The following is a 19,800-nucleotide window of genomic DNA, read 5'->3' as shown; positions in this document are numbered from 1 at the left end:
TGATGTGTTATTGTTCCCTGAAGTTTTTGAAGCCATCATTTTCATAAATATACAATAGGAGATGGTAAAGCAAAAAAAACTTCTATTCACACTTTTAGTTAGTTCATGAAGCAACAGCACATCCATTGAAATTTAAATGAAAATGGGGACTGTGTCACACACTATAGCTCTCTGGAAAGCTACAGTGGGAGTCTAGCAGTCCAATTCATTCTTTTGTAGAATGTACTAAGGCTAATGGTCTTGCTGGGAATAAAATATTTTTTTTTTGCAGAACGGTTCCAGGAACAGACGTTGCTCTTTACCAGAAAACATAAAAGAAAACAAATGCTTACTGTGTCTTTAGTATGCTAAATATGAAATTCTCTGCACAATGGAATGTTAGCAGTAGTCGTAATCATGTTTTCCTTTCATCACCTAGTGAACATAATTTTAAGAGCGGACTGCTGTAATTATATCTCAGATAAAAGGGAGCAGAATTTCTGTATAATATTATAGTTGGCCTGATTGTTTTGTTGATAGGCAAAAATAAAGAGAGACCACATGAATACTTATTTAATGAACATATTTATTAAGCAGTGCAGACTGTACATAATGCATTTGACTTTGCAGTAGACTTACTTTCTTCAAGCACCTTTCTTAATATTTTACTACAGCTATTATGTTCCCTTCTTATCTGTCCAGCTATTCAATTATTTGTGTAGTATGTCTGTAGCACAATGCCAAAACGTTTAGCTTAACTACAGCTGCCAGTGCAGGTACAATCAATGTCAGCATCCACAGACTCCACAACATCCTCAGATGCAGATTTCTTATCGCTGCTTTTCTGCCATTCCAACAGGCTTACAGCAGTTTCTGTCAGAAGAGTGAAGCCATTGTTAACTAACATCAAGCAAATTAACACATTTCAAAGAAATACTGTTTTGATGGCTGTCAACTCCCTCATCAAGTAGAGAATGAAATCCTGCCCTCACGACTGACATCTAACCGACTCATTGACTTGGAACAGGATTTTCACCCATGATATAATTACTGTAATACTTCCCTAAAACCAAAATGAATTACATTTCACAAAGTACAAAGACAAAAGGAGGCTGTGAAAGTGCTGGAGGTAGCCCCTGTCAGTGTAAGACCACCATGTACCAATCCACATCAGCAATCTCTTCTGTTAGTGCTGCATATCACTGGGTATTTCTGCTGACTATTTGTCGAAGTTCATTTCTGAAGGGTAAGCCCTTTGGAGAATTTTCAGAGGTTCATAAACTTCTAATTAAAGTTTCCCATATACTGTGAAATCTGGCAGAGCATTCTCAGTTGCAGTATTAACCTTACCACACTGCTTTATCAACAGCAGCTTGAATAAGCCATATTCCTTAATGCTGAAATAATCTAAATGGAATAATGATATTCATCCTCCCAATAAATATTCCTAGCTAGTTGGAGGTTTATCATTGCATTGGAAGAATATTAGGATCTCCATTTAGATTAAGTTTGTATAATAAGAATGCATAAAGCTTTCATAATTTTACTTCCATTTGTTTTATTCCTTAGTTGGACAGTACATTTATAACATGCCATCCCTCATCACAGGGAAATATGGACACTGATGTATGAGTTCAGGTTGCATCAGTCACTTATCTTCTGAAAGGTTAACACTCCCCATGGCTAAATTACTGTCCAACATTAAGCACAGGTTTTGCATAATAAACTGGATAATAAATATTTCCCAGAAAGATGCTGGAGATGCTTTTAAAAATGTATATTATATTTCCATGCTGCGAAATGAGAAATGCTGTAAAATGTCTGAATTCTGGGTTTTTTTATATACTTTATGTCTCTTACTCTTGGCCCACTGTGGGTCTGAGCACATTCTTATCCATGTAGGAAATGGTTTCCTTGCAAACTGGATTGTGGGTGAGTAACTGATCCCCATGTAACTGATCCCCTTGTGGCATGTTTGAAATATAAACCAATATGTGGATTTAAGCTTGGAGTGATGCCTGCCTCAGTGAAGTTCCTAAGGCCACAGTCTTGCTGATTTGAGGGCAACAGGAGAAATTCTGCATTCTTGTACTTCATTTAATCCTTGCTCCACTGCAAGTGGGGTCCTTGGCTGTGATGGGGTCCTTGAATTTTGAAACAGCAAGTTATCATGTCTGAATTCTCATATAAATAGTGGAGATAAGTTCTTTGTCCTGTGCATGCGTGTTCCTAGACTGAGAAAGATGAAGATTTCTACTGCTTCTACTGCTTCTCCAAGGCATTAGATAAAGAAAGAAAAAGAATAGTTTTTAAGTGCTGGCCTTGTATTCCTATTGATCTTTAGCCTAAGAAAAAGCAATCAATTTAGCAAGTTAAAGAATGATGAATGGAATATTTTTCTTCCTCCTCCCTCTCCTCCTCATTTTCTGCTTCCTCTTCAGGACAAATAAATAAGCATACAAACAAACAAATAAATAAATAAACAAGGTCTTGATTAGAAGTATTGCAAGCAGAGACTCCCCAGTCTCTGCTTCAGTAAATGAACAAGAGAAGCCTGCAGTTGCTCTGCAAGCAGCACTAGCTGCAACAACTAACATAATTTTTTTTTCCTGATTTTCCTCTTTTCTCAAACTGCTTTGTGAGAGAACGAGACAGCTTTATTATAGCCTAATATTCTAAGGCAGTGAGTGGCCTGGGGTTATGACACTTCAGAGATATACACAATAGAAATCTGAGAAACATGGATATAACAAGATTTTGGAAGGATTTTTGTAGAGGGTGGGTTTTTCTGTTTATGAAAGAATGCATCCATTCTCATCTCAGGGAGCCACCAAAACTATTAACACTCTCTCTGTGCTACTTGTTGCATAGGTTGTTGCAGATATTTGACTATCGCAGAGAGAGATCCTCTCAGCTTTTCTGGGCTGATTCAGCACATTGCAGATGCTAATAACACAAGCGAAGTGCAAAGTTCTACACAGATGTTTAAATTCAGACATAAAATACCCTGTCCTTTCCAGCCCTACTCAACACAGGGGTGCATTGGCTCCAGTGACACTACACTGGATTATCTCAGCTAACCATGGATTTGGCCAGCAATGGTTAAGAGAGAACAAACCACTTCGATAGATACTTCCTAATGTTAGGGTTCCCTGTAAGCTATATAGGTAATTAATTAAAAGACTTAGGAAAGAATGCTCCAGAAATATCTGTGGGTTCCAGGTTGGATTCTCCTTTCATGATTACATAACATCAGTGTGAAACTGTATTAGACAGTGCCTTTTATCCTGGTATAAATGAAATGAGAAAAAGGATTGTGGTTTTTTTTTTTTAATCTGGAGCATGAGCATGTGTGTATAAAATACCTTAAAAGCCAAACCATTTTCTGGAACAATCTAGAGAAACTTCCAGCAGTGTGGTTTTGCTGATGTATTGCACAGTGGCATAGCATGGCAGTCTAACTACAGCACTCATGTCACACTACCTGACTGACTTTCAATTGCCTTGCCTGCCCTGGTCTACACAAAATTGCAGGCTGTAATGTACATAAAAGAACTCAGTGTTGCTTATCTCAACTTTATGGAGATCCTGAAGACATGACAAATTTTATTTTGTGATTTTATTGATCGCTGCTGCCCCTTTTACCTCCTCAAATGTTTTTCTCAGATGATGCTACCTGCCATCACCTAACCTAGCTTTTAGCTGGCCAGCACTGTCAGCAGTTATAGCAAATACTAATGGGATTAAAAACAGCAGCTCAGAGAGGAGCCGGAGCAATACAGGTCTGTGCATGGCTGTGCTGTGTTTTGTTCTTTCGAGTGCTCTGACAGCTCCGGCAGTACGTGACACACAGAGGGAGAAAAACACTGTACCTTTTGGGAAGCAGTGGAAGCCAACCTTTACTGAAGCCTTTTCTTTTGGAGTACAGTCTTTCATACATTTCAGTACTGGGTCAACAGAGTAGCAGGTGGATTCCTCACCATCAATAGTAGGGTTTCGATTCAGCTTCACATAACTGCGCTGCAGCTTGCACCCTGAGAGGAAAAGGAAAGGTAGTTAAAATTGTGGAAATAAATCCCAATCAATCCTTGCAATAATAAAGGTCCATATTTTCTCTTCAGCTTTTATTAAAACACAGGTATCTGACAAACCATTTTCACAGTAGCGAGGTTATCAAGATAGGACAATAATAAGTTGGGGAAAGAGTCTGGAAGGGGAGCTATTTTTAAAATCTAATTGCACAATAGAACCCAAATGGAATCATGTATACTCAGTTTTTTAGAACTACATAATACACAGAAAATAACCTCTCATGTCTGAAAGCTATTAAGAATAGATACTGCAAGCACAATGGCTACTTCATTGCATTAGGAAAAATGTCAACCGTAGGGCAGCATTTATTTAATAACAACAAGGATAATTTTTGTATTGGATGATTTTTATAATGCTGCAATTATCTCACTAGAAAGGTATAATGTAACTTAACAGGATCCCAGCTACGACTCTGTTTCCTGACACACAGATAAGAATAATTCTGCTGCCACTGAAGTCAAGGAGAAGGCAGCCATTAACTTCAATAAAATTATTTCAGGTCCAAGGTAAATGGAGACCTACCAAACAAAACTGTATTGATATTTTGGGAATCTAACATTGTTTTTCCAGCTGCGTGTGAGATGAAGGTCTTTACTGTAGGAGTAGTTCTAAATATTTTCCTGAGATTGCACCCTCACATGGTGCAGAACAATAATGAATTTTTTTGCACATTGGAAATTTACATGAGTGTAAGATCTGACACTGTATTCATAGTCTTCACCTTGTGTGGTGAAATTAAGTCTGCAGACAAGACAACAGCTGAAACTGTTTTGATACAATGGTGAAAATCACACTTTTTTTTTCCTGTAGGAGCAAGATTAAGGTTGATTTTGCTTCTCAAGAAAAAAAGCTACTCAGCGTAAGAAATAAAAACCAATTATTTAACATTGAATTGCACATGAGACAAAGACTTTTGCTGGACTATATATTCTCTATATTCACAAGCAGTGTTTTAAACAGTCAGTGATTAATAAAGTTAAAATGGATACATATAGCTATTGAAATTTCTAAGTAAAAGGTATTTACTGCTTTAAAAAAATTATTTTCTAGCTCCTGGCAGAGGAAAAGTGAAATCATAATCTATCCAAGCATAGAGTTTTTCCAGATCCACTCACCACCAGAGCAGGTTTCTTCTAGCAGTACCCATGAATGAACAAACGCAGAACAGCTGTGTGCCAGCCTATGGTTTGGCATGAGCAGCTCATTTTCCTTTTCTCTGTCATTGTTACCACAAACTCCGCAGGTCTTTCCTCTCATCCACGAAGCAGCTGTAACCTGCAAAGTAGAGCAGCTTTGTTGTGAATGCTGAAGTGTTGGTCTGTCACACTGGCAAGGCGCTAGGCAGAAAGAAAGCAGTAACCTTGAAAGTAAGTGCAGTACCTTAAGATTTACACCATCAAAAGTCACCTTCTTCAGTCCGAGTTCTGGAACTTCCACAGTAACTGTTTTTCCATTTTTATAAATTTTAACATTGCCTGTAAAAAGATGGTGAATCATACAGTGATCATCTTAAATTAATGGAGAAACTGTGTAACACAAAACTCACCACAATGCATTTTCCTTCACAATGATCATTTTGCTGCTACAGTTAAATATGTATATTTAAGTGGAGAGGAAAAACAAAAATAGAAGAAATAATATATTTTCAAAAATATTCTACTGCTGTTACCTATAGTGGGAACTGACTTCTGTAGCTAGTATGCTAAATTTTGAAATGATAATGACAGTGGTGGTGCTCCAGCTAAATGTCTGAACTAAAGCATCTCCCTGTGACTACAACATGAACTTTTTTTCTGAACAATCACCAAGCTGGGTATATGATAAGAAAGGGCTTTATTCACCTGTCATTTATGCTGGAGGAGTAGAAGTAAGAGCATATATACTATAGGAAACATGAACATAAGTCACTACAAAAGTTAAGAAAGTAGTCCTTAGTTTTCTGTTTGAATTAATTCTACTTTTGTTTTCTTTACACTGAGATTTTTCTGTGAAATTTATAAAATCTTGATATTTAGCTCCCAGGTCAGTCCTGGAAAACTGGGTATCACAGCTTACCTTTTGCATACTCAGAACCTCCACTGTGTGATAGAACTCGTTCTTCATTGTATGCCACAAGGAGAGACGAATTTGAGGCAGGACAGATTGTGATGTTCCTTAAGAAAAAGCAAAAATAAAAGAGAATAAATTCGTGGTTAAATATGAAAAGTATAGATATTTGTGACTATCTGAATTTGAATGACTGAACAAGCAGTTTTCTTTCCAAAGTGCAAAATTCATTGAGACTGTGCGCTTTAATAGTTAACCTTTAAAGAAAAGAAAACATGGGCACTTAGTGAGCAAGTTATCAGATATTGGTGGCTGTGGAATTCAAGACAAGAGCAACTACACCATAGAGCCTCAGACAAGGATTCCTTCTAGAAATTCTTTCTTTCCCATATGTCTTACTGAGAACCAGTTTCAGCTAGAAACTCGATATCTCTTACTCCTAGAGTGACTCCCTGAGAAACTTTGTACCTAATTTCTAAGCCTCAGTAAAAATCACACTTACGCTGATGTTGTATTTATGTGAACCTCTCTTGAGAAGGATTGAGGATCAACCTTTCTTGTAGAAATGATGAACTTTGGGTATTCCGTACAGTCTTGAGCCACCACCAGGTTGCAGCTTTTATTGAAAGAACATGAAAGGCTCACACGATCAAATGTTTTGAAATCTCTCTCCCTGATTTCACACGTGGCTGCAAGACAAAACCATAAAGAAGTGGCAGATGTGACCACTGTTAAGTGTTGCTGTGAAGTACTGAAAGACACCTCTATGAGATTGAACTACCCAGCAAACATGAAGAAATCTTCACCTCCTTGGCAGAGGCCGGAGTCTATAAGGACATGAGAACACTACAAAATAGCTACCTGCTGTAGATTATACCAGTATTGATTTTGATTACGTGCCAAACACAAAACTCAAGCTAACAGGGAATAAAATGTACAAAATTCTGGAGAAACTGGATGCCATAACAAACTGTGATACAAACTCCCCATTTCCCACCGAAGTGCTAGACACCAACCAGGAGAAACTTATGTGGCTCCTTTTTGAATAAAATAAACTGCACAGAAAATATGTGGACTCTTCTGTGCCCATCACCTGATGCCTCTCAATGCAGAGCTGGCACCTTCTCAGGATGGGCAAAAGACAACCTCTAGTCCTTGAAGACATGAATGATTCCCAAACTCTGAATGTTTACAGCACTTTGAAGCCTCTTCATTCATCTGCCAAAAAAACTGCTTCTCTGTGAGGGAAAGAGCTGCTTGAAGCAGGGCTACAGATGCATGCTATGCTTCCCTGTAAGACCATTAGAAGGAAAGGCAAGGCCCAGCCATGGCAGTGTATGATCTACACACATTGCTTATTCATGAGACAAACATATAAGTAACATTTACATTGATCTTCTTGTGCTATTTGTGAAGCTATTGCAGGCAATAAATTCCAGGCAGTGATATCTCGAGTCTCGTAAGCTGGAGATGGGCCTAAGGGCAGAGTGAATGGCAATCGGAATCCCTGACAATAAAGTGTTACCTGAAAAAGCAGAAATGAAAATACATTAAGATAAATTGAACCATATGCTCAAGATATGACTGCAAAAAAACCCCAGTCTTATCTTGGAAAAAAAAACAACCTTTGAAGATGCATTTCTACAATTGCAGTTGTGTTAGTCTCGACAGAATGTACCCTAACCTTCAGCTTTTGTGAGAAATCATCATCATCTCTTCTAGTCATACTTGACTTTTTGAGAAATTTTTAAGAACATAGAAAAGTAGCTGATAGAGATGAGTTTAAGTGATATTTGAGTGACTTATTAAATAATAAGCTAACAAGTTGAGTAACTGAGATGATGGATGTGTTTGGAAAAATGAATCTCATCTATTAAGGGTTGAGAACTGGCGTGTTCAGCATTAGGGTAAGATCCTCCACTGTAGCTACAAATTTTATTTGCCAAGAGAATCAAATAAATGCCTAATGCACTGACTTTCTCATGATAACATATTAAAGATCCTGCAGTACTGAAGCACTGTGGTGGATTAGAGACACACAAGGTTCTGTGTATGAATAGCTAGCTGTTATTAATTTGCCAGAGATCCATAGGGGCAATTACTCAAAGAGGTGCATAGGAATTTGGTGGACAAGGACCAATTAATTAGTGGGACTCTGCAGACCAGGCCTGTGCAGGCTCCTGTGAGAGGGTGACTAACTGCTCCAGTTTGGTTATGGCAGAGTTGCATTTGTGGCTTGCTCAGACCAGTCACATCAAGCATGGTTACTGCAGATGTGGGACTGCAGTGCCAACACGCACAGGAGCTGTTTGTGGCTGCAGCAGAGTGCAAAGTGCTCTCAAGGCCCCCTCCATCTGAGAGCCTCGTTCAAGAGCTAGTCAAACTGGGTTAAAATGCATAAAGGTGTGAGTGCAGAGCAGTCACACTTGAGACAATTTGGCCTCACTGCTGTTCTCAGAATGCAAATAAAGTATTGGACTACAGAGCCTGATTTTCAACTTATTCTGCACTGGGCCAAAGCAGCCCAAAATCAGGGGACCTGTTGTATGTATTTGAACACCCACCTCATATAGTCAGGTATATAGCAGATTCTCTAAAAGGGAATGTTTTGCTTTTTGTTTCTTTATGTTAAGTGTCAAAATATTCTAAGTTGAAAGTCATTCAATGTAAGGAAAATGAAAATAAAAATTTAGTGTACCTCAGGAGCTTTAATTACTGTATCAATTGTTCGTGGAGATGTTGCAGCTGCTCTTACTATAAATTCATGAGATGGATTTCTCTGATGTACTTCTGAGAAGCCCAACACAAGTGCTGCACCAGGAATGTATTGCATGAATCTAGAGATAAACAAGATGTGACAAACTCAGGTGCAGGAACAAAAGCACACATGGGATGATGAGGACTACTGGCAGATCCAAAAACTCAGGAAAAAATGGAAGAACTGAAAAGTTGAGGAATTATTACTTTGGGTCAAATTAAATGGTTGATTTTATCAAGAAGAAACACACTGGTTTTATTTTGCCTATTTAAAATGGTTATTTTTGAGACTGAACAGAAGAATATTTTAAAACAAAAAGGCATTTTGAACTGAAATAGAGAATTATTTAATATGGAAAATGAAATCAAGCATACTTTTAAAATATGGAAAACGAAATCAAGCATACTTTTAAAATATTTGGAGTCTATCATTTAATATGAAACATATGGAAAAAGTAGAACACATTCATAAAATACTTGTGTACCACTGAACTTGTGGTTACCATCCAAGCACCGCCCAGACAAGTATGTTTGGGTTGAAAAATTTCATCCATTCTTTCAGTGTTTTTCAAAAGCCAAGTAGGGTAAAAAAGTCAAATAAAAATTTAGGAAATAATGAATTACATACTCTGTGCTTGTCTTTTTTATCCAGGATGGAAGCTTTCCCCATTGCACCTTCAGCTGTGCAGCTGGCTTCCTTGCCAGTTGTCCTGTGGTAGTCACTGCTTCTATCCTGTAATCCTGGCACTCCTTGCCCCATCTCAGTCTGGCCTTTGTAAACAGGGAAACAGTCACCCAAAGTTCCCAGAAAAGAATCCCAGAATGAACCTTGACCATTTCAAAATGCAAAATTTTCTTTCACCAATTTGTGCATTGATCTTTCATATTTCCAATCTTTAAACAGACTCACAGAGAAATTTTGACTTGTTCATGCAAAAGCTGAGGCATAGTAGGAAAAAAGTTTTCTGTTCTGTGAAAAACTACATACACATGTCACTGTCTCAAAGCAGTCACTGAAACATGTTGAGATTTCCTTAGATGTAACTTAATCAATATGTATTTTCTCCTAGAAGAGGACTGCATTATAATTTGTCTTTACCTTCCCCAAGACCTCCTGATTTGAACCCACCCCACTTTCTTCAATAGTGAATATCATGCTAAATTTGTTAATTGCAGCTGCAAAAAGCAGAGATTTATAAATTGTTGCACAAACATCTCTTGCTCTAAAAAACTCATGGGAAGCACAGCACAGGGCTATGCAAAAAAAGTAAGGACCTTTTCCTTCATTTATGATCCTCTCTTTGGCATCAACCTGCTACCCAGCTTTGCTTTTTCCATCTTTTCATATAAATCCTAGGAAATAAAATGTAAATATGTTTGAGTTATGAGTCTTTTGAAATCACAGAACAGTCTGACTTGGAAGGGACCGAGAAGGATCATCCAACTTCATCCAGAAAGAGTTCAGCTCCTGAGTGAATGGCCCATACAGGGATCAAATCCAGTCTCCTTAGTGTTATCCACACCCTGCTCTAAACAACTGAGCTAAACGTGAGGTCAATAAATTACATACAGAAAAACAGGGAGATTCCCAGACAAGAAAACTCATAGTAGAACAGATAATAAATAGTGATGAAGAATTCAATTTTTCATTTTTTTAATACTTCTACTGGTTATATTGTGATTTATCTTGAAAATCAATATTTTTTTGCCAGAGTTTGAAGTGAGTTTTTTTTTTTTACTATTTTCTGTTTTAATGGTGAAATATTTTCTGAAACTTCCCCAACTTTATGAAACATTTAAAAACAAGTATGCCTTTCCTGTTTAATACTCTTAATCAGCAGATTCTCTGTGCCTGCTCTGGGCTTTGTGGATGTCCCTCTGTGCAAAGCTGCCTAGGCACTTACCTGTGCTTTCAGAGGCAGTATCACAGCATCAGCACACGCTTTCCAATTGGTTTCAGCCAGCTGAACCACAACTAGTTGCACATCAACTTTGGCAGCATCAGAACGAACATATGCTGTGGCTTGATAACCTTGATTTCTGCTGTCACTCCTCACTGCCTGTGCCACAATCGTGATGCCAGGTGGAATTACGTCTCCCAGGAAGTTGCGCTGAAAAAGAGCCCCCGACCATCTGTGTTTAAGGATTCCTGTATGTTCACCAGAGAGCCTGCAGTCCAGTTAATGTGCACTGATAGCAGGCAGCAGCCCTTGTCCTTCATCACTTCAGTTTGCAGTACACATTTCTATATCCACAATAGTTAAAGATGAACTTGGTTGGAAACTTACTTATTCAAAGACAGGATTATTTTGATGAGGGATCCAAGATGCTTTCAAGCTATCTGTATGCATATAGCAAGGTTTTGTTCATTATGGTAATGTTTCAAGTAATTGCCTACAATGTGTGCTAGAGACACTCAGAGTAATATACACATTCACAACTTATTTTACTATACTACAGTTTCTTCAAGCCAATCAAATATTTTGAAATCCTTCTTAGTAGCAGAATTTCCCATGACATTGCCTGCATTTGCAGAGCTATTTGTTCTATTATTATGTAGATACCTTTATGCAGTACAATTATAGAATACTGTGTGCATAATAAAGGTAAAAGCAATCTGTGCTTAATGGGCCTTCACATTTACCAATCAGTAATGTCCACGGAAAGTCTGATTTTAGTTATACTCTGCATGCACTCATGAACTCCAGTCTACATTTAAAAATAATTAGGCAGACTTATTATTTCTTCCTGATTTTTACCTAAAGGTACTGATTTTGTATTCTGGGCTTTCACAGGAAAAAGAAAATTATTTTCTCTTTAACTCACAGCTACATTCCCTTCAACATGTATAATTTCCAAACCCAGGTTTTCACATACTGCAAATACCTTCAGAAATGGAGGAAAGGAAACAGACAAACCCGAACACAAGGGGATTTGAAAAAAAAAAAGAGATTTTTTACGGGGGGAAATATCTCAATGAACTTTGGCTTTCAATTTACAGACTTTAATTTTAGTGTCCCTCCTGAGCCTAACACCTGGTTAGTGCTACCTCATCTACATCTCCAGCTCAGCAGCCAGCCTGGCTGCTCTGGGTACCCCACACAGTTGTACCTCACGTGTCAGGCTGGAGCCATGGCTGTGATGGTGGATGCTGACTCTTTTGCTCCTCCTGGAGTTGTGGGCAGAATTTTCTCCATGGTGGTGGTGGTGGCTGCTGCTGCTGCTGCTGTCACTGCTACTGCTGCTGTCACTGCTACTGCTGCTGCTGTTTCTGTGGCTGCTTCCCAGCTCAGAAGAAGATGATGATGAACTGCTTGATCCTTTATGATCTGGATGCTATGAAATAAAAATAGTTAATAATAGGTTACCAGCCTCCCTTTATAGGTAACGGACTTGGACATATCTAGAGTGTTATTTTTATTTCCATGTATAGACATGAATTTTGTTGGGTTGGAATGTGTTGGAATGTGCCTTGTATCCACCTTGACATCTCTGCTGAAAAAAAGACTGCATAGATACTGATTGCAAAGAGCAACATCACAGTGTTCGGGTCTAATGCTAGGGAAAATGAAAAGTGGCATTTCATAAGTGGTCAAATACATCCATGTCCAGAAAGAAAAAGATAATACAATTTTATGAATAACACAATAAATCATCTTCCTTTTTCACATGCAAGGTATATAATAGCTGTACAGGTAACACCTACAAAAGTCTCTCCATTATCACCCTTCTAATATATGCTAAAAAACCTCTGTGCCAGAATGTGTACTGAACCTGATTTCTGAAAAAATCTATTTTGCCATGGCTGCCTAAGAACTGTGAACATAACTATTCCCATTGGAAAGTCCCACTGTTTTATCATTCCCCCATGGTCTTTGTTAACCTAGTTTTGGCTGCATTTGTGTGTCCTGACCCAAATTTGAGAATTGCAAGTGCTGCAACACCAAAAGGATGTCATGTAATAGCATATTAGTAATAAATCTGCTTTTTTTATTCATCATAAATATTGTTATTGGGGGTTATGGAATGGTCAGGGGAAATGGCCCAAATAAAGCCCTTCAGTAACAGGTTTGATCACATCAGCTGCAGCTACCATGGCAATGTGCACTTGAATTAGGCACCTACCCAATGGACGTGAGCAGACTTGAAGCGGAGACTGTATACTTTTGGAAGGTGATATTCCTACAAAAATCAAAAAGAAGTAATTACCTACAGGTCAGTCAAGATCACCTCCTAGCAGAAGTCAAAGTATTAGACATTTTACCCATTCTGTGGAAGTGTGACTACCGCCTCTGTGAACTTGGGACTTGACACGTTTTGTCTCAGCTCCTTGGTCAGACTTGCTGCGCCAACGGGAAGCACCAGTGCTCTCGCTGCTGCTGCTGCTGCTGCTGCTACTCTGTGTTTTAGCCTTCTGCTCACGGACACTTCTCTCTCCTTCAGCAGCACTGGCAAGTGGAAATGATGTGGTCTTGGACTGCTTCTTAGCCTTATGCTTTATACCAGATGCTTTGCTACTGCTGCTGCTACCTGTGCTGCCTCCAGTACTGCCTTTGCTGCTGCTGCTTCTGCTGCTCTGGCTGCTGATACCACTGCTTCTGCTGCTCCTACTGCTGCTGCTCTCCTTGCTGCTGCTGCTCTTACTACTACTGCTTTTGCTACTGCTACTGCTGCTCTTGCTACTGCTACTACTACTCTTACTACTACTACTGCTCTTCTTGCTGCTACTACTGCTGCTCTTACTGCTACTACTACTACTGTTCTCACTACTACTGCTGCTGCTGCTCTTACTACTACTACTACTACTGCTGCTGCTCTTACTACTACTACTCTTACTGCTACCACTGCTGCTCTTGCTGCTACTACTATCGCTGCTACTGCTATCACTACTGCTGCTTTTGCTGCTGCTGCTCCTACTGCCCCCAAATGGGTAGAACTTCTTTCCTTTGGCTTTGAACTGCCCTGTTTTCAGATTTATCTGGGTGCCTGCCTGTGATGCTCTGTCATCAGAGTCGCTGCTGGAGGGGCTGCTCGTTGTACTTTCGGCACTTCCACTGGCGCTGCTGGCACTGGATGATGAGCTCCTGTATTTTCTTGTCCCCTAGTCAAGGGTAACATTGGAAAAAAATTATTTTTTTGTGTTCCTGCAGAACGGCATAAGTGAAATCAGATGCAGACATCTCTGAATCTCTGCTGCCTTAGAATACAAGGTGTATGCTTGATAACATCTTTGCAACACATCACAATAATTCAAAGGCAATTTCATAATAATGTGTTAAACCCACACATAAGGAGAACACACCGAACACTTTTGTGATAAGGAGTGTGTGCAGCAGTTGTTGGCCTCACAATGACACGTAACTGGTGTCAGTAATGACAATACTGTAGCTATCACTGTCTCAGGGCAGGTTGTGTAGTTAGTGTCAGAGCATTTTGCTGCAGTTGCAGTAGCTGTAAATAACAGACTACTTTTTGGCCACACAACAGCTATTTTATCTCTTACAAGAGATTTTCAGAAAAACATGCAAAACCAACCTGCTCCTTCTAATGTCTTTCACTTGGAGAAAGGATGAATGCAAACAAAAGACCTACCGAAAGACTTGTGTATCCAAAAGTCTGTCTTTATTTTCCACTTTGGCATAATATCTAAACAAAGGAAGCTACTTAGTAGAAGGAATAAAAATAAGCTTTGTGTAGTGTCTCCCACAAATTCAGAAGTGGAATTTCGCAGGAGTACCTGATCATTGGTGTCAGCAAGGATTTTCTTCACTTTGTTAATTGCTTCTTTTCTGGAAGATGCTTGTGCCTCTGGATCTTCAAATGTAACTAGACGTACCATTTTTGTAGGAGCTTGGTCTCCTGCTTGAATTGTGACTTGTATTTTTTCAATAGGTGCCTCAGTGGATACTGAAATTGCATGACAATTAGTATTATTGTTACTATTAGCAACTGAATGAGAGAATAAGCCAATTTCACCATAATTTATTTAGTAATTTTTTCTCAAATATAAGTGTTCTGTGGTTATTATTGGTATTGAGGAATTTTGTTAAAAAATTTCTCTAACAGCTGAAGCACTTATTAATGGCAAACAAATTTGAAAATATTACTATGATGCTAGACTATTTTCAAGTCAACGAACAGAATGATCAGCAGATTTAAGTCAAGTGAATTGGATTGTTTAAAGAGATAAACCATGGGTTAGAGAATTAAATGTCAGACAGGAATTGAGGCTTAACTCTTGAATGCTAAAGAATGGCCAATGGTTAGGTCATTAGTTTGATACTTAGGAGACCTAGATTCAGTGGCCTGCTGTGCTTTTATTTCTTATGATCATGGATTAAGACATTAAGGACTAGATCCTGGCAGGGTTAATCCATAATTCCCTTTTAGAGTCTGGGTTTTAGAATGTAGCTACAGGACACTGCATCAGATCTGTTGCCCATGTCCAATTGCTTCGTGCTTGCATCCCAAATCCAATGATTCAGGATGCATCAGACACACTCTGCAGGCACAGATCAGCTCTGCTTGATGCTGGCCACGCTGAGTGACATTGCTGGGAGAGCTGGGAAATTGCTGCTCAGGCAGGTGGGGGAGAAATGGATTCCTGCTGTGAGCATAGACTGTTGCCAATACTGGCTGGCCTGGTTCTTCTAATTGTAGATTTAGTGGTACTTAAGATGCATAAAATAGATATGTACATATAGATCTGTATCTATCTATATGTATGTATGTGTGTATGTACACATCTCCACCCCCTATTTTCTCTTTTGTGCCCACTTGCATTTACCTGGCTTGAAGCTGATTCTCAGGGCATGCTCTCCAACCAGGTAATAAAGAGGCAGGTTTTTGATAAATGCTGCGTGCACGCTTTTCTTCTCAAAGCACACTTGAACCCCAAATGTGCTCGCATTGAAGCACACAGACTGAACAAATGGCTCTTTTTGGGAAGAAGAGTGTCCAGAAGAAAAGGGATTTCCAGATGAAACATCCTCTGCAGACTGTCTACCCTATTGGATAGAACACACATCAAGTGAACTCAGATAAAAATGAGAGTAATTACCTGCATGTTATGCATCATATTTTGGTAACAGTACCTGTACTCTGCAGGGGGAATTAACCAGTTTATTTTAGATAGCAAGGCAGTGACATAGAACAACTTGGTTTTAAAGTGGACAAAATTATCATCAGAATGGGTTGATTAGATACCTACTGTAAAAAAAGAGCTTCAGGTTGTAAGAATGGGAAATTATGTCACAAATTAATTCTAAATACTTAATTTTGTTTTCCTGGAATATTAGACAGTGTTTACTGGTTCTTGATAAAACTGACTGTGTTTTAGACTGACTGGAGTTTTTTCCTTTCATTTTTGACGTGTCAGACAACAGAACTTTCAACTATGTCCACAAAAATTCTGAGTCAGGTGAGGTCTAACATGAATGTGACACTATATCAATTAAATGGTCAAAACATATCATGTGTTAGAAATTTCCACTAAAAACTATGTAATTTACATGTGATAAACAATGCTTAGAGAAGAGCAAATTAAAATTAATTAAAATTGGAATCAAATCCATGAAATGAAAACTATGATTTCCTGAAGCAATGAAGCAAATACCTAAAGACACAATAATCACAAGATTTTGTTTCACATATAATTCATGTTTGCAATTAGTTTTTTAATGCAGTTTATCATGTCTCACAAGATTCCAGTCTTGCATGAACCCTACCAAAAACCTGGAATTTTTGGTGATAGTGAGAAATGCTCCACTCAGTGCCATTTTTCAGCTGCTGTTCATTTAAGAATAACTGTGGAGTGCCGAGTTTTCAGGAAGGGCAGCACAGAAGTACAAAGCAGAAGAAAGCTTGTTCCAGGATATTGGAAAGTGCTCTCAGTGATAGCACATTTGTCTATTGACTTCTCCATAGAAAAGTGCTGTTCTTGTCCCCTGTTCATCTCTTATTTTATCTGAAAACCCTCAGAGTTGCAGGATAACAATGAAACCAGTGTATTCCTGCCTCTGTCGGACTGAATGAATTGTCACAGCTATGCCTCCACAGCACTGCCCAGCTTAGAAAGCCTGTCCTGGCTTTTAAGGAAACCAGGCTTAGGGAGTCATGACACAAACTGTGGTCCACCCTCGAATCAGGACGCTTATAAGCATTAAATTTGGCTCTCCAAGTTGAGCAATGGAGCATCTTGTGCAACATTTGTGACTGCCTCAGGAATCTGGTGCTTCCATAATGGTTGCGAAGTATTTTAAAGATTGTGGGCCTGTAGATGGCAGTGCAAAATTAATTACCAAAGAAAATGCTTTTGCTTCAGACAAAGTGTTGTAAGTTTGATGTATTGCACTCCAGATTTTAAAATAATGTTACTGTAAGGCTATTTGTGTTAGTAGATTGAATCTGACTTATTTGAGTGAATCAGCATTGGTCAGAGATGAATTGTAGCCTTTCCTATAGAGAAAAGATATGGTTCCCTACTGTTTAAAAGCCCAAAAAAGAATAGTCAGACACTACATCATTTACCCCAATGTTATCAGTCTCTCCTGATGCAGAATCTGAATTGAAGGACGTCTTCATTATGTCAGGCACTGCTTCAGGTAAAAGAACTGGAGTCATCTTACTAGCAGCCAAATCCCCAATATTTCGTGTAACAGCAAATGTCTTAGACCTGCAAAATAAACATTAGAGGAAACCTGTATTGATAAAGCACTGCTGAGGAACAGACCTGAATAATGCCTTGTAGCCTGCACTCAGCAACAAGTATCATACCTCGCAAATTGCTTCACAGATATTTACAGCATCCTTCCTGTTGTGTTTTCAAGGACTGCTAAGAGTCAATAAAGACAATCTCAGGGGCAGATAGCCCAGTTAGAATTTTAGAATCATGTGTACAGGTTAAAAACCTTTCAGTTGATTGGATCTTCATACTCTAATACCATGAAAAACAGCATGCTTAGAAGCCTGGCTGTGGATTACACTATTAAATTTTTGAGTCTCCTATTTTGAGCTCCTGGACTTTGAAATTTTTAAATTCATCTTCTGTGTTTTCACTGCAGTAGCCTTAGTTCTAACTTTTGACACTGTATTTGGAAAAATACTGCCATAACTTCAAAAAACAGCCTGGGGACCGGTGGCTACTGAATGCTGTTTCCTGTGCAATTTTTATTAGAGCAGAATTGAAGAAAGGAGCATGAAATCATGAAACTAAGTGTCTCCAGCTTGATTTAAATTCACTAATACTCATGGCTTGGCGATGACTTGGCAAGAGGTCAAAAGAGTTGAGCAGGAAGGTTAAGAGCCTGTTTATGTAAATCTGTCTGGTACATTGTTTCCAGTGTTGTGAATTCTAAGTGTATTAGTCAGGATCCCAGATGAGTGATAGAAGGTGCAGCATCAGACTGAGGCTCTCATGGCAAAATATCCTGAACCCCTGGCTTCATACCGCACATTCTTCATGGAACTCGTTACAGTGCTGTGAACTGTGAGTTTTGTCTTGGGTCAGAAAAACATCTTGAATGCTGAAACGCTTTTGAGAGACAAAAACCTATTTCCCTCAGCTATTAACACCGTGCTAGCTCTACCTTATTAGCCATTTATCAGCTAACATCCGCCTCAAAATTCCCCATATGCTCTTTCTCAAGGATGAAGCTGATCTCTTTGCCCTGGGGCTTTTGTGGTCTGCCAATGGAGGTGGCTGCTGTGACAGTGAATGGAGATGGTCTCAAAATGGTCTCTATTTTAATATGGTCCACACTGTACTAGCCTGAGCAATTCCAATCTAACCTATTTGAAAGATGAATTTGTATTCATTTGATAGCCCTCTCTTCCTCTTGAAGGCTCCTACCGTGCTGTGTGCAATGTAAAGCACACAATTGCTCTTCATGTGGAACACCTCAATAAAACGTGTGTCACCTGTGGGCTTTGTTTTCTTTTCCATCTCTCTCTTTTTTTAGATAAGGACATGACAGCAACGCTCCACGCTGGGTGATAGGAGAACCTTGAAGAATGGAATCTGAAATAAAATATTCTCCCTAACAAGCTGAGGGGATAAAAGAAAATACAAATCAACTTGCATTTCAGATAGCTCATCTGGGTAAAGAGACAAAAAGGGAAATGGTTTTATTTTAATCCCATTCAATAATTCAAATGACCACTGAACTGCAGGCTGGATCTCCAAGCAGAAAGCCCTGGGGTTTCTTTTCCAATTTTTTAAGTATTTTTATGCGAATAGTCTACTCCTGCCACCTAATGAAAGCAAAGGATCGATTCCTCCCTGTTGAGCACAGAGAGCCGACAAATGTAGCTGCATCACAGGTGACACATGTCAATGTCTGCAGAATCACACGGCACAGTAAAAATAGGCTACAAGAGCCAGCTCTGGTGCTTTAACAAGAAAAAACAGTCACAAAGAAGGCCTAAAGCTATGGTATGAAAGAATCTGTTCTCTCTGATCCCACACAAGGGAGAAAAAATAAAAAGGAGATTTTCCAATATGTATTAGTGCATTTTTTTGGGTGAGAGAAGAAGCTGTGCTATAATATAAGCCAAACTCACTGCATGGGTAGGGGACAAGCAACTCAGCTGTGCTGGACACGCTGATGTTTCAGAGAGTGTGGCCTTACATACGTCCCTAGCATGGGACAGGAGAGCTCAAATGTCTGTTTAAAACAAAAAACAATCAAGAAAAAACTATTTTTCCAGGTTTTGAAGCACAGTGTGACATCACATGTAAATAAATGAGTCGTGCTCCCCAAACACACCTTGCTGCCTCAACAAGATCACTCTCTGCATTCTCTGCTGTACATGGTGTAGCCATGTTGGACAAAGAGATTTATAGTTACCTGGCTCATCTTACAAATAAGATGCCTATGTGAAGCAATTTCTGCTTATCCTACAGCTGAAATAAGCAAAAACCCTTAT

The 19,800-nt window shown here is 38.9% G+C and overlaps 1 protein-coding gene across 1 annotated transcript in view; it reads right to left on the bottom strand.

Annotated features, from left to right (window-relative positions):
• Positions 1-684: 684 nt before the first annotated feature.
• The window catches only part of LOC102044689 (vitellogenin-1-like), a 42,787-nt gene continuing 23,671 nt past the window's right edge, over positions 685-19,800 (bottom strand). Inside the window, exons 20-36 of the mRNA XM_005423073.2 lie at positions 17,404-17,548; positions 15,662-15,881; positions 14,612-14,781; positions 13,519-13,975; positions 13,139-13,404; positions 13,000-13,056; positions 11,986-12,210; positions 10,779-10,985; positions 9,503-9,645; positions 8,816-8,954; positions 7,507-7,642; positions 6,620-6,806; positions 6,127-6,224; positions 5,452-5,546; positions 5,187-5,346; positions 3,852-4,013; positions 685-852 (exon numbers count right to left, since the gene is read on the bottom strand). Of these exons, the coding sequence (XP_005423130.1) occupies positions 734-852; positions 3,852-4,013; positions 5,187-5,346; positions 5,452-5,546; positions 6,127-6,224; positions 6,620-6,806; positions 7,507-7,642; positions 8,816-8,954; positions 9,503-9,645; positions 10,779-10,985; positions 11,986-12,210; positions 13,000-13,056; positions 13,139-13,404; positions 13,519-13,975; positions 14,612-14,781; positions 15,662-15,881; positions 17,404-17,548 (2,986 nt within the window). The 3' untranslated portion in view covers positions 685-733. The remainder of the gene's footprint in view (positions 853-3,851; positions 4,014-5,186; positions 5,347-5,451; positions 5,547-6,126; positions 6,225-6,619; positions 6,807-7,506; positions 7,643-8,815; positions 8,955-9,502; positions 9,646-10,778; positions 10,986-11,985; positions 12,211-12,999; positions 13,057-13,138; positions 13,405-13,518; positions 13,976-14,611; positions 14,782-15,661; positions 15,882-17,403; positions 17,549-19,800) is intronic.

Source organism: Geospiza fortis, unplaced genomic scaffold, assembly GCF_000277835.1.
Source record: "Geospiza fortis unplaced genomic scaffold, GeoFor_1.0 scaffold333, whole genome shotgun sequence".
Classification (NCBI taxonomy): domain Eukaryota; kingdom Metazoa; phylum Chordata; class Aves; order Passeriformes; family Thraupidae; genus Geospiza; species Geospiza fortis.
Note: the sequence above shows the minus strand (reverse complement) of the source record. Positions and strands in the feature narration are given on the sequence as shown.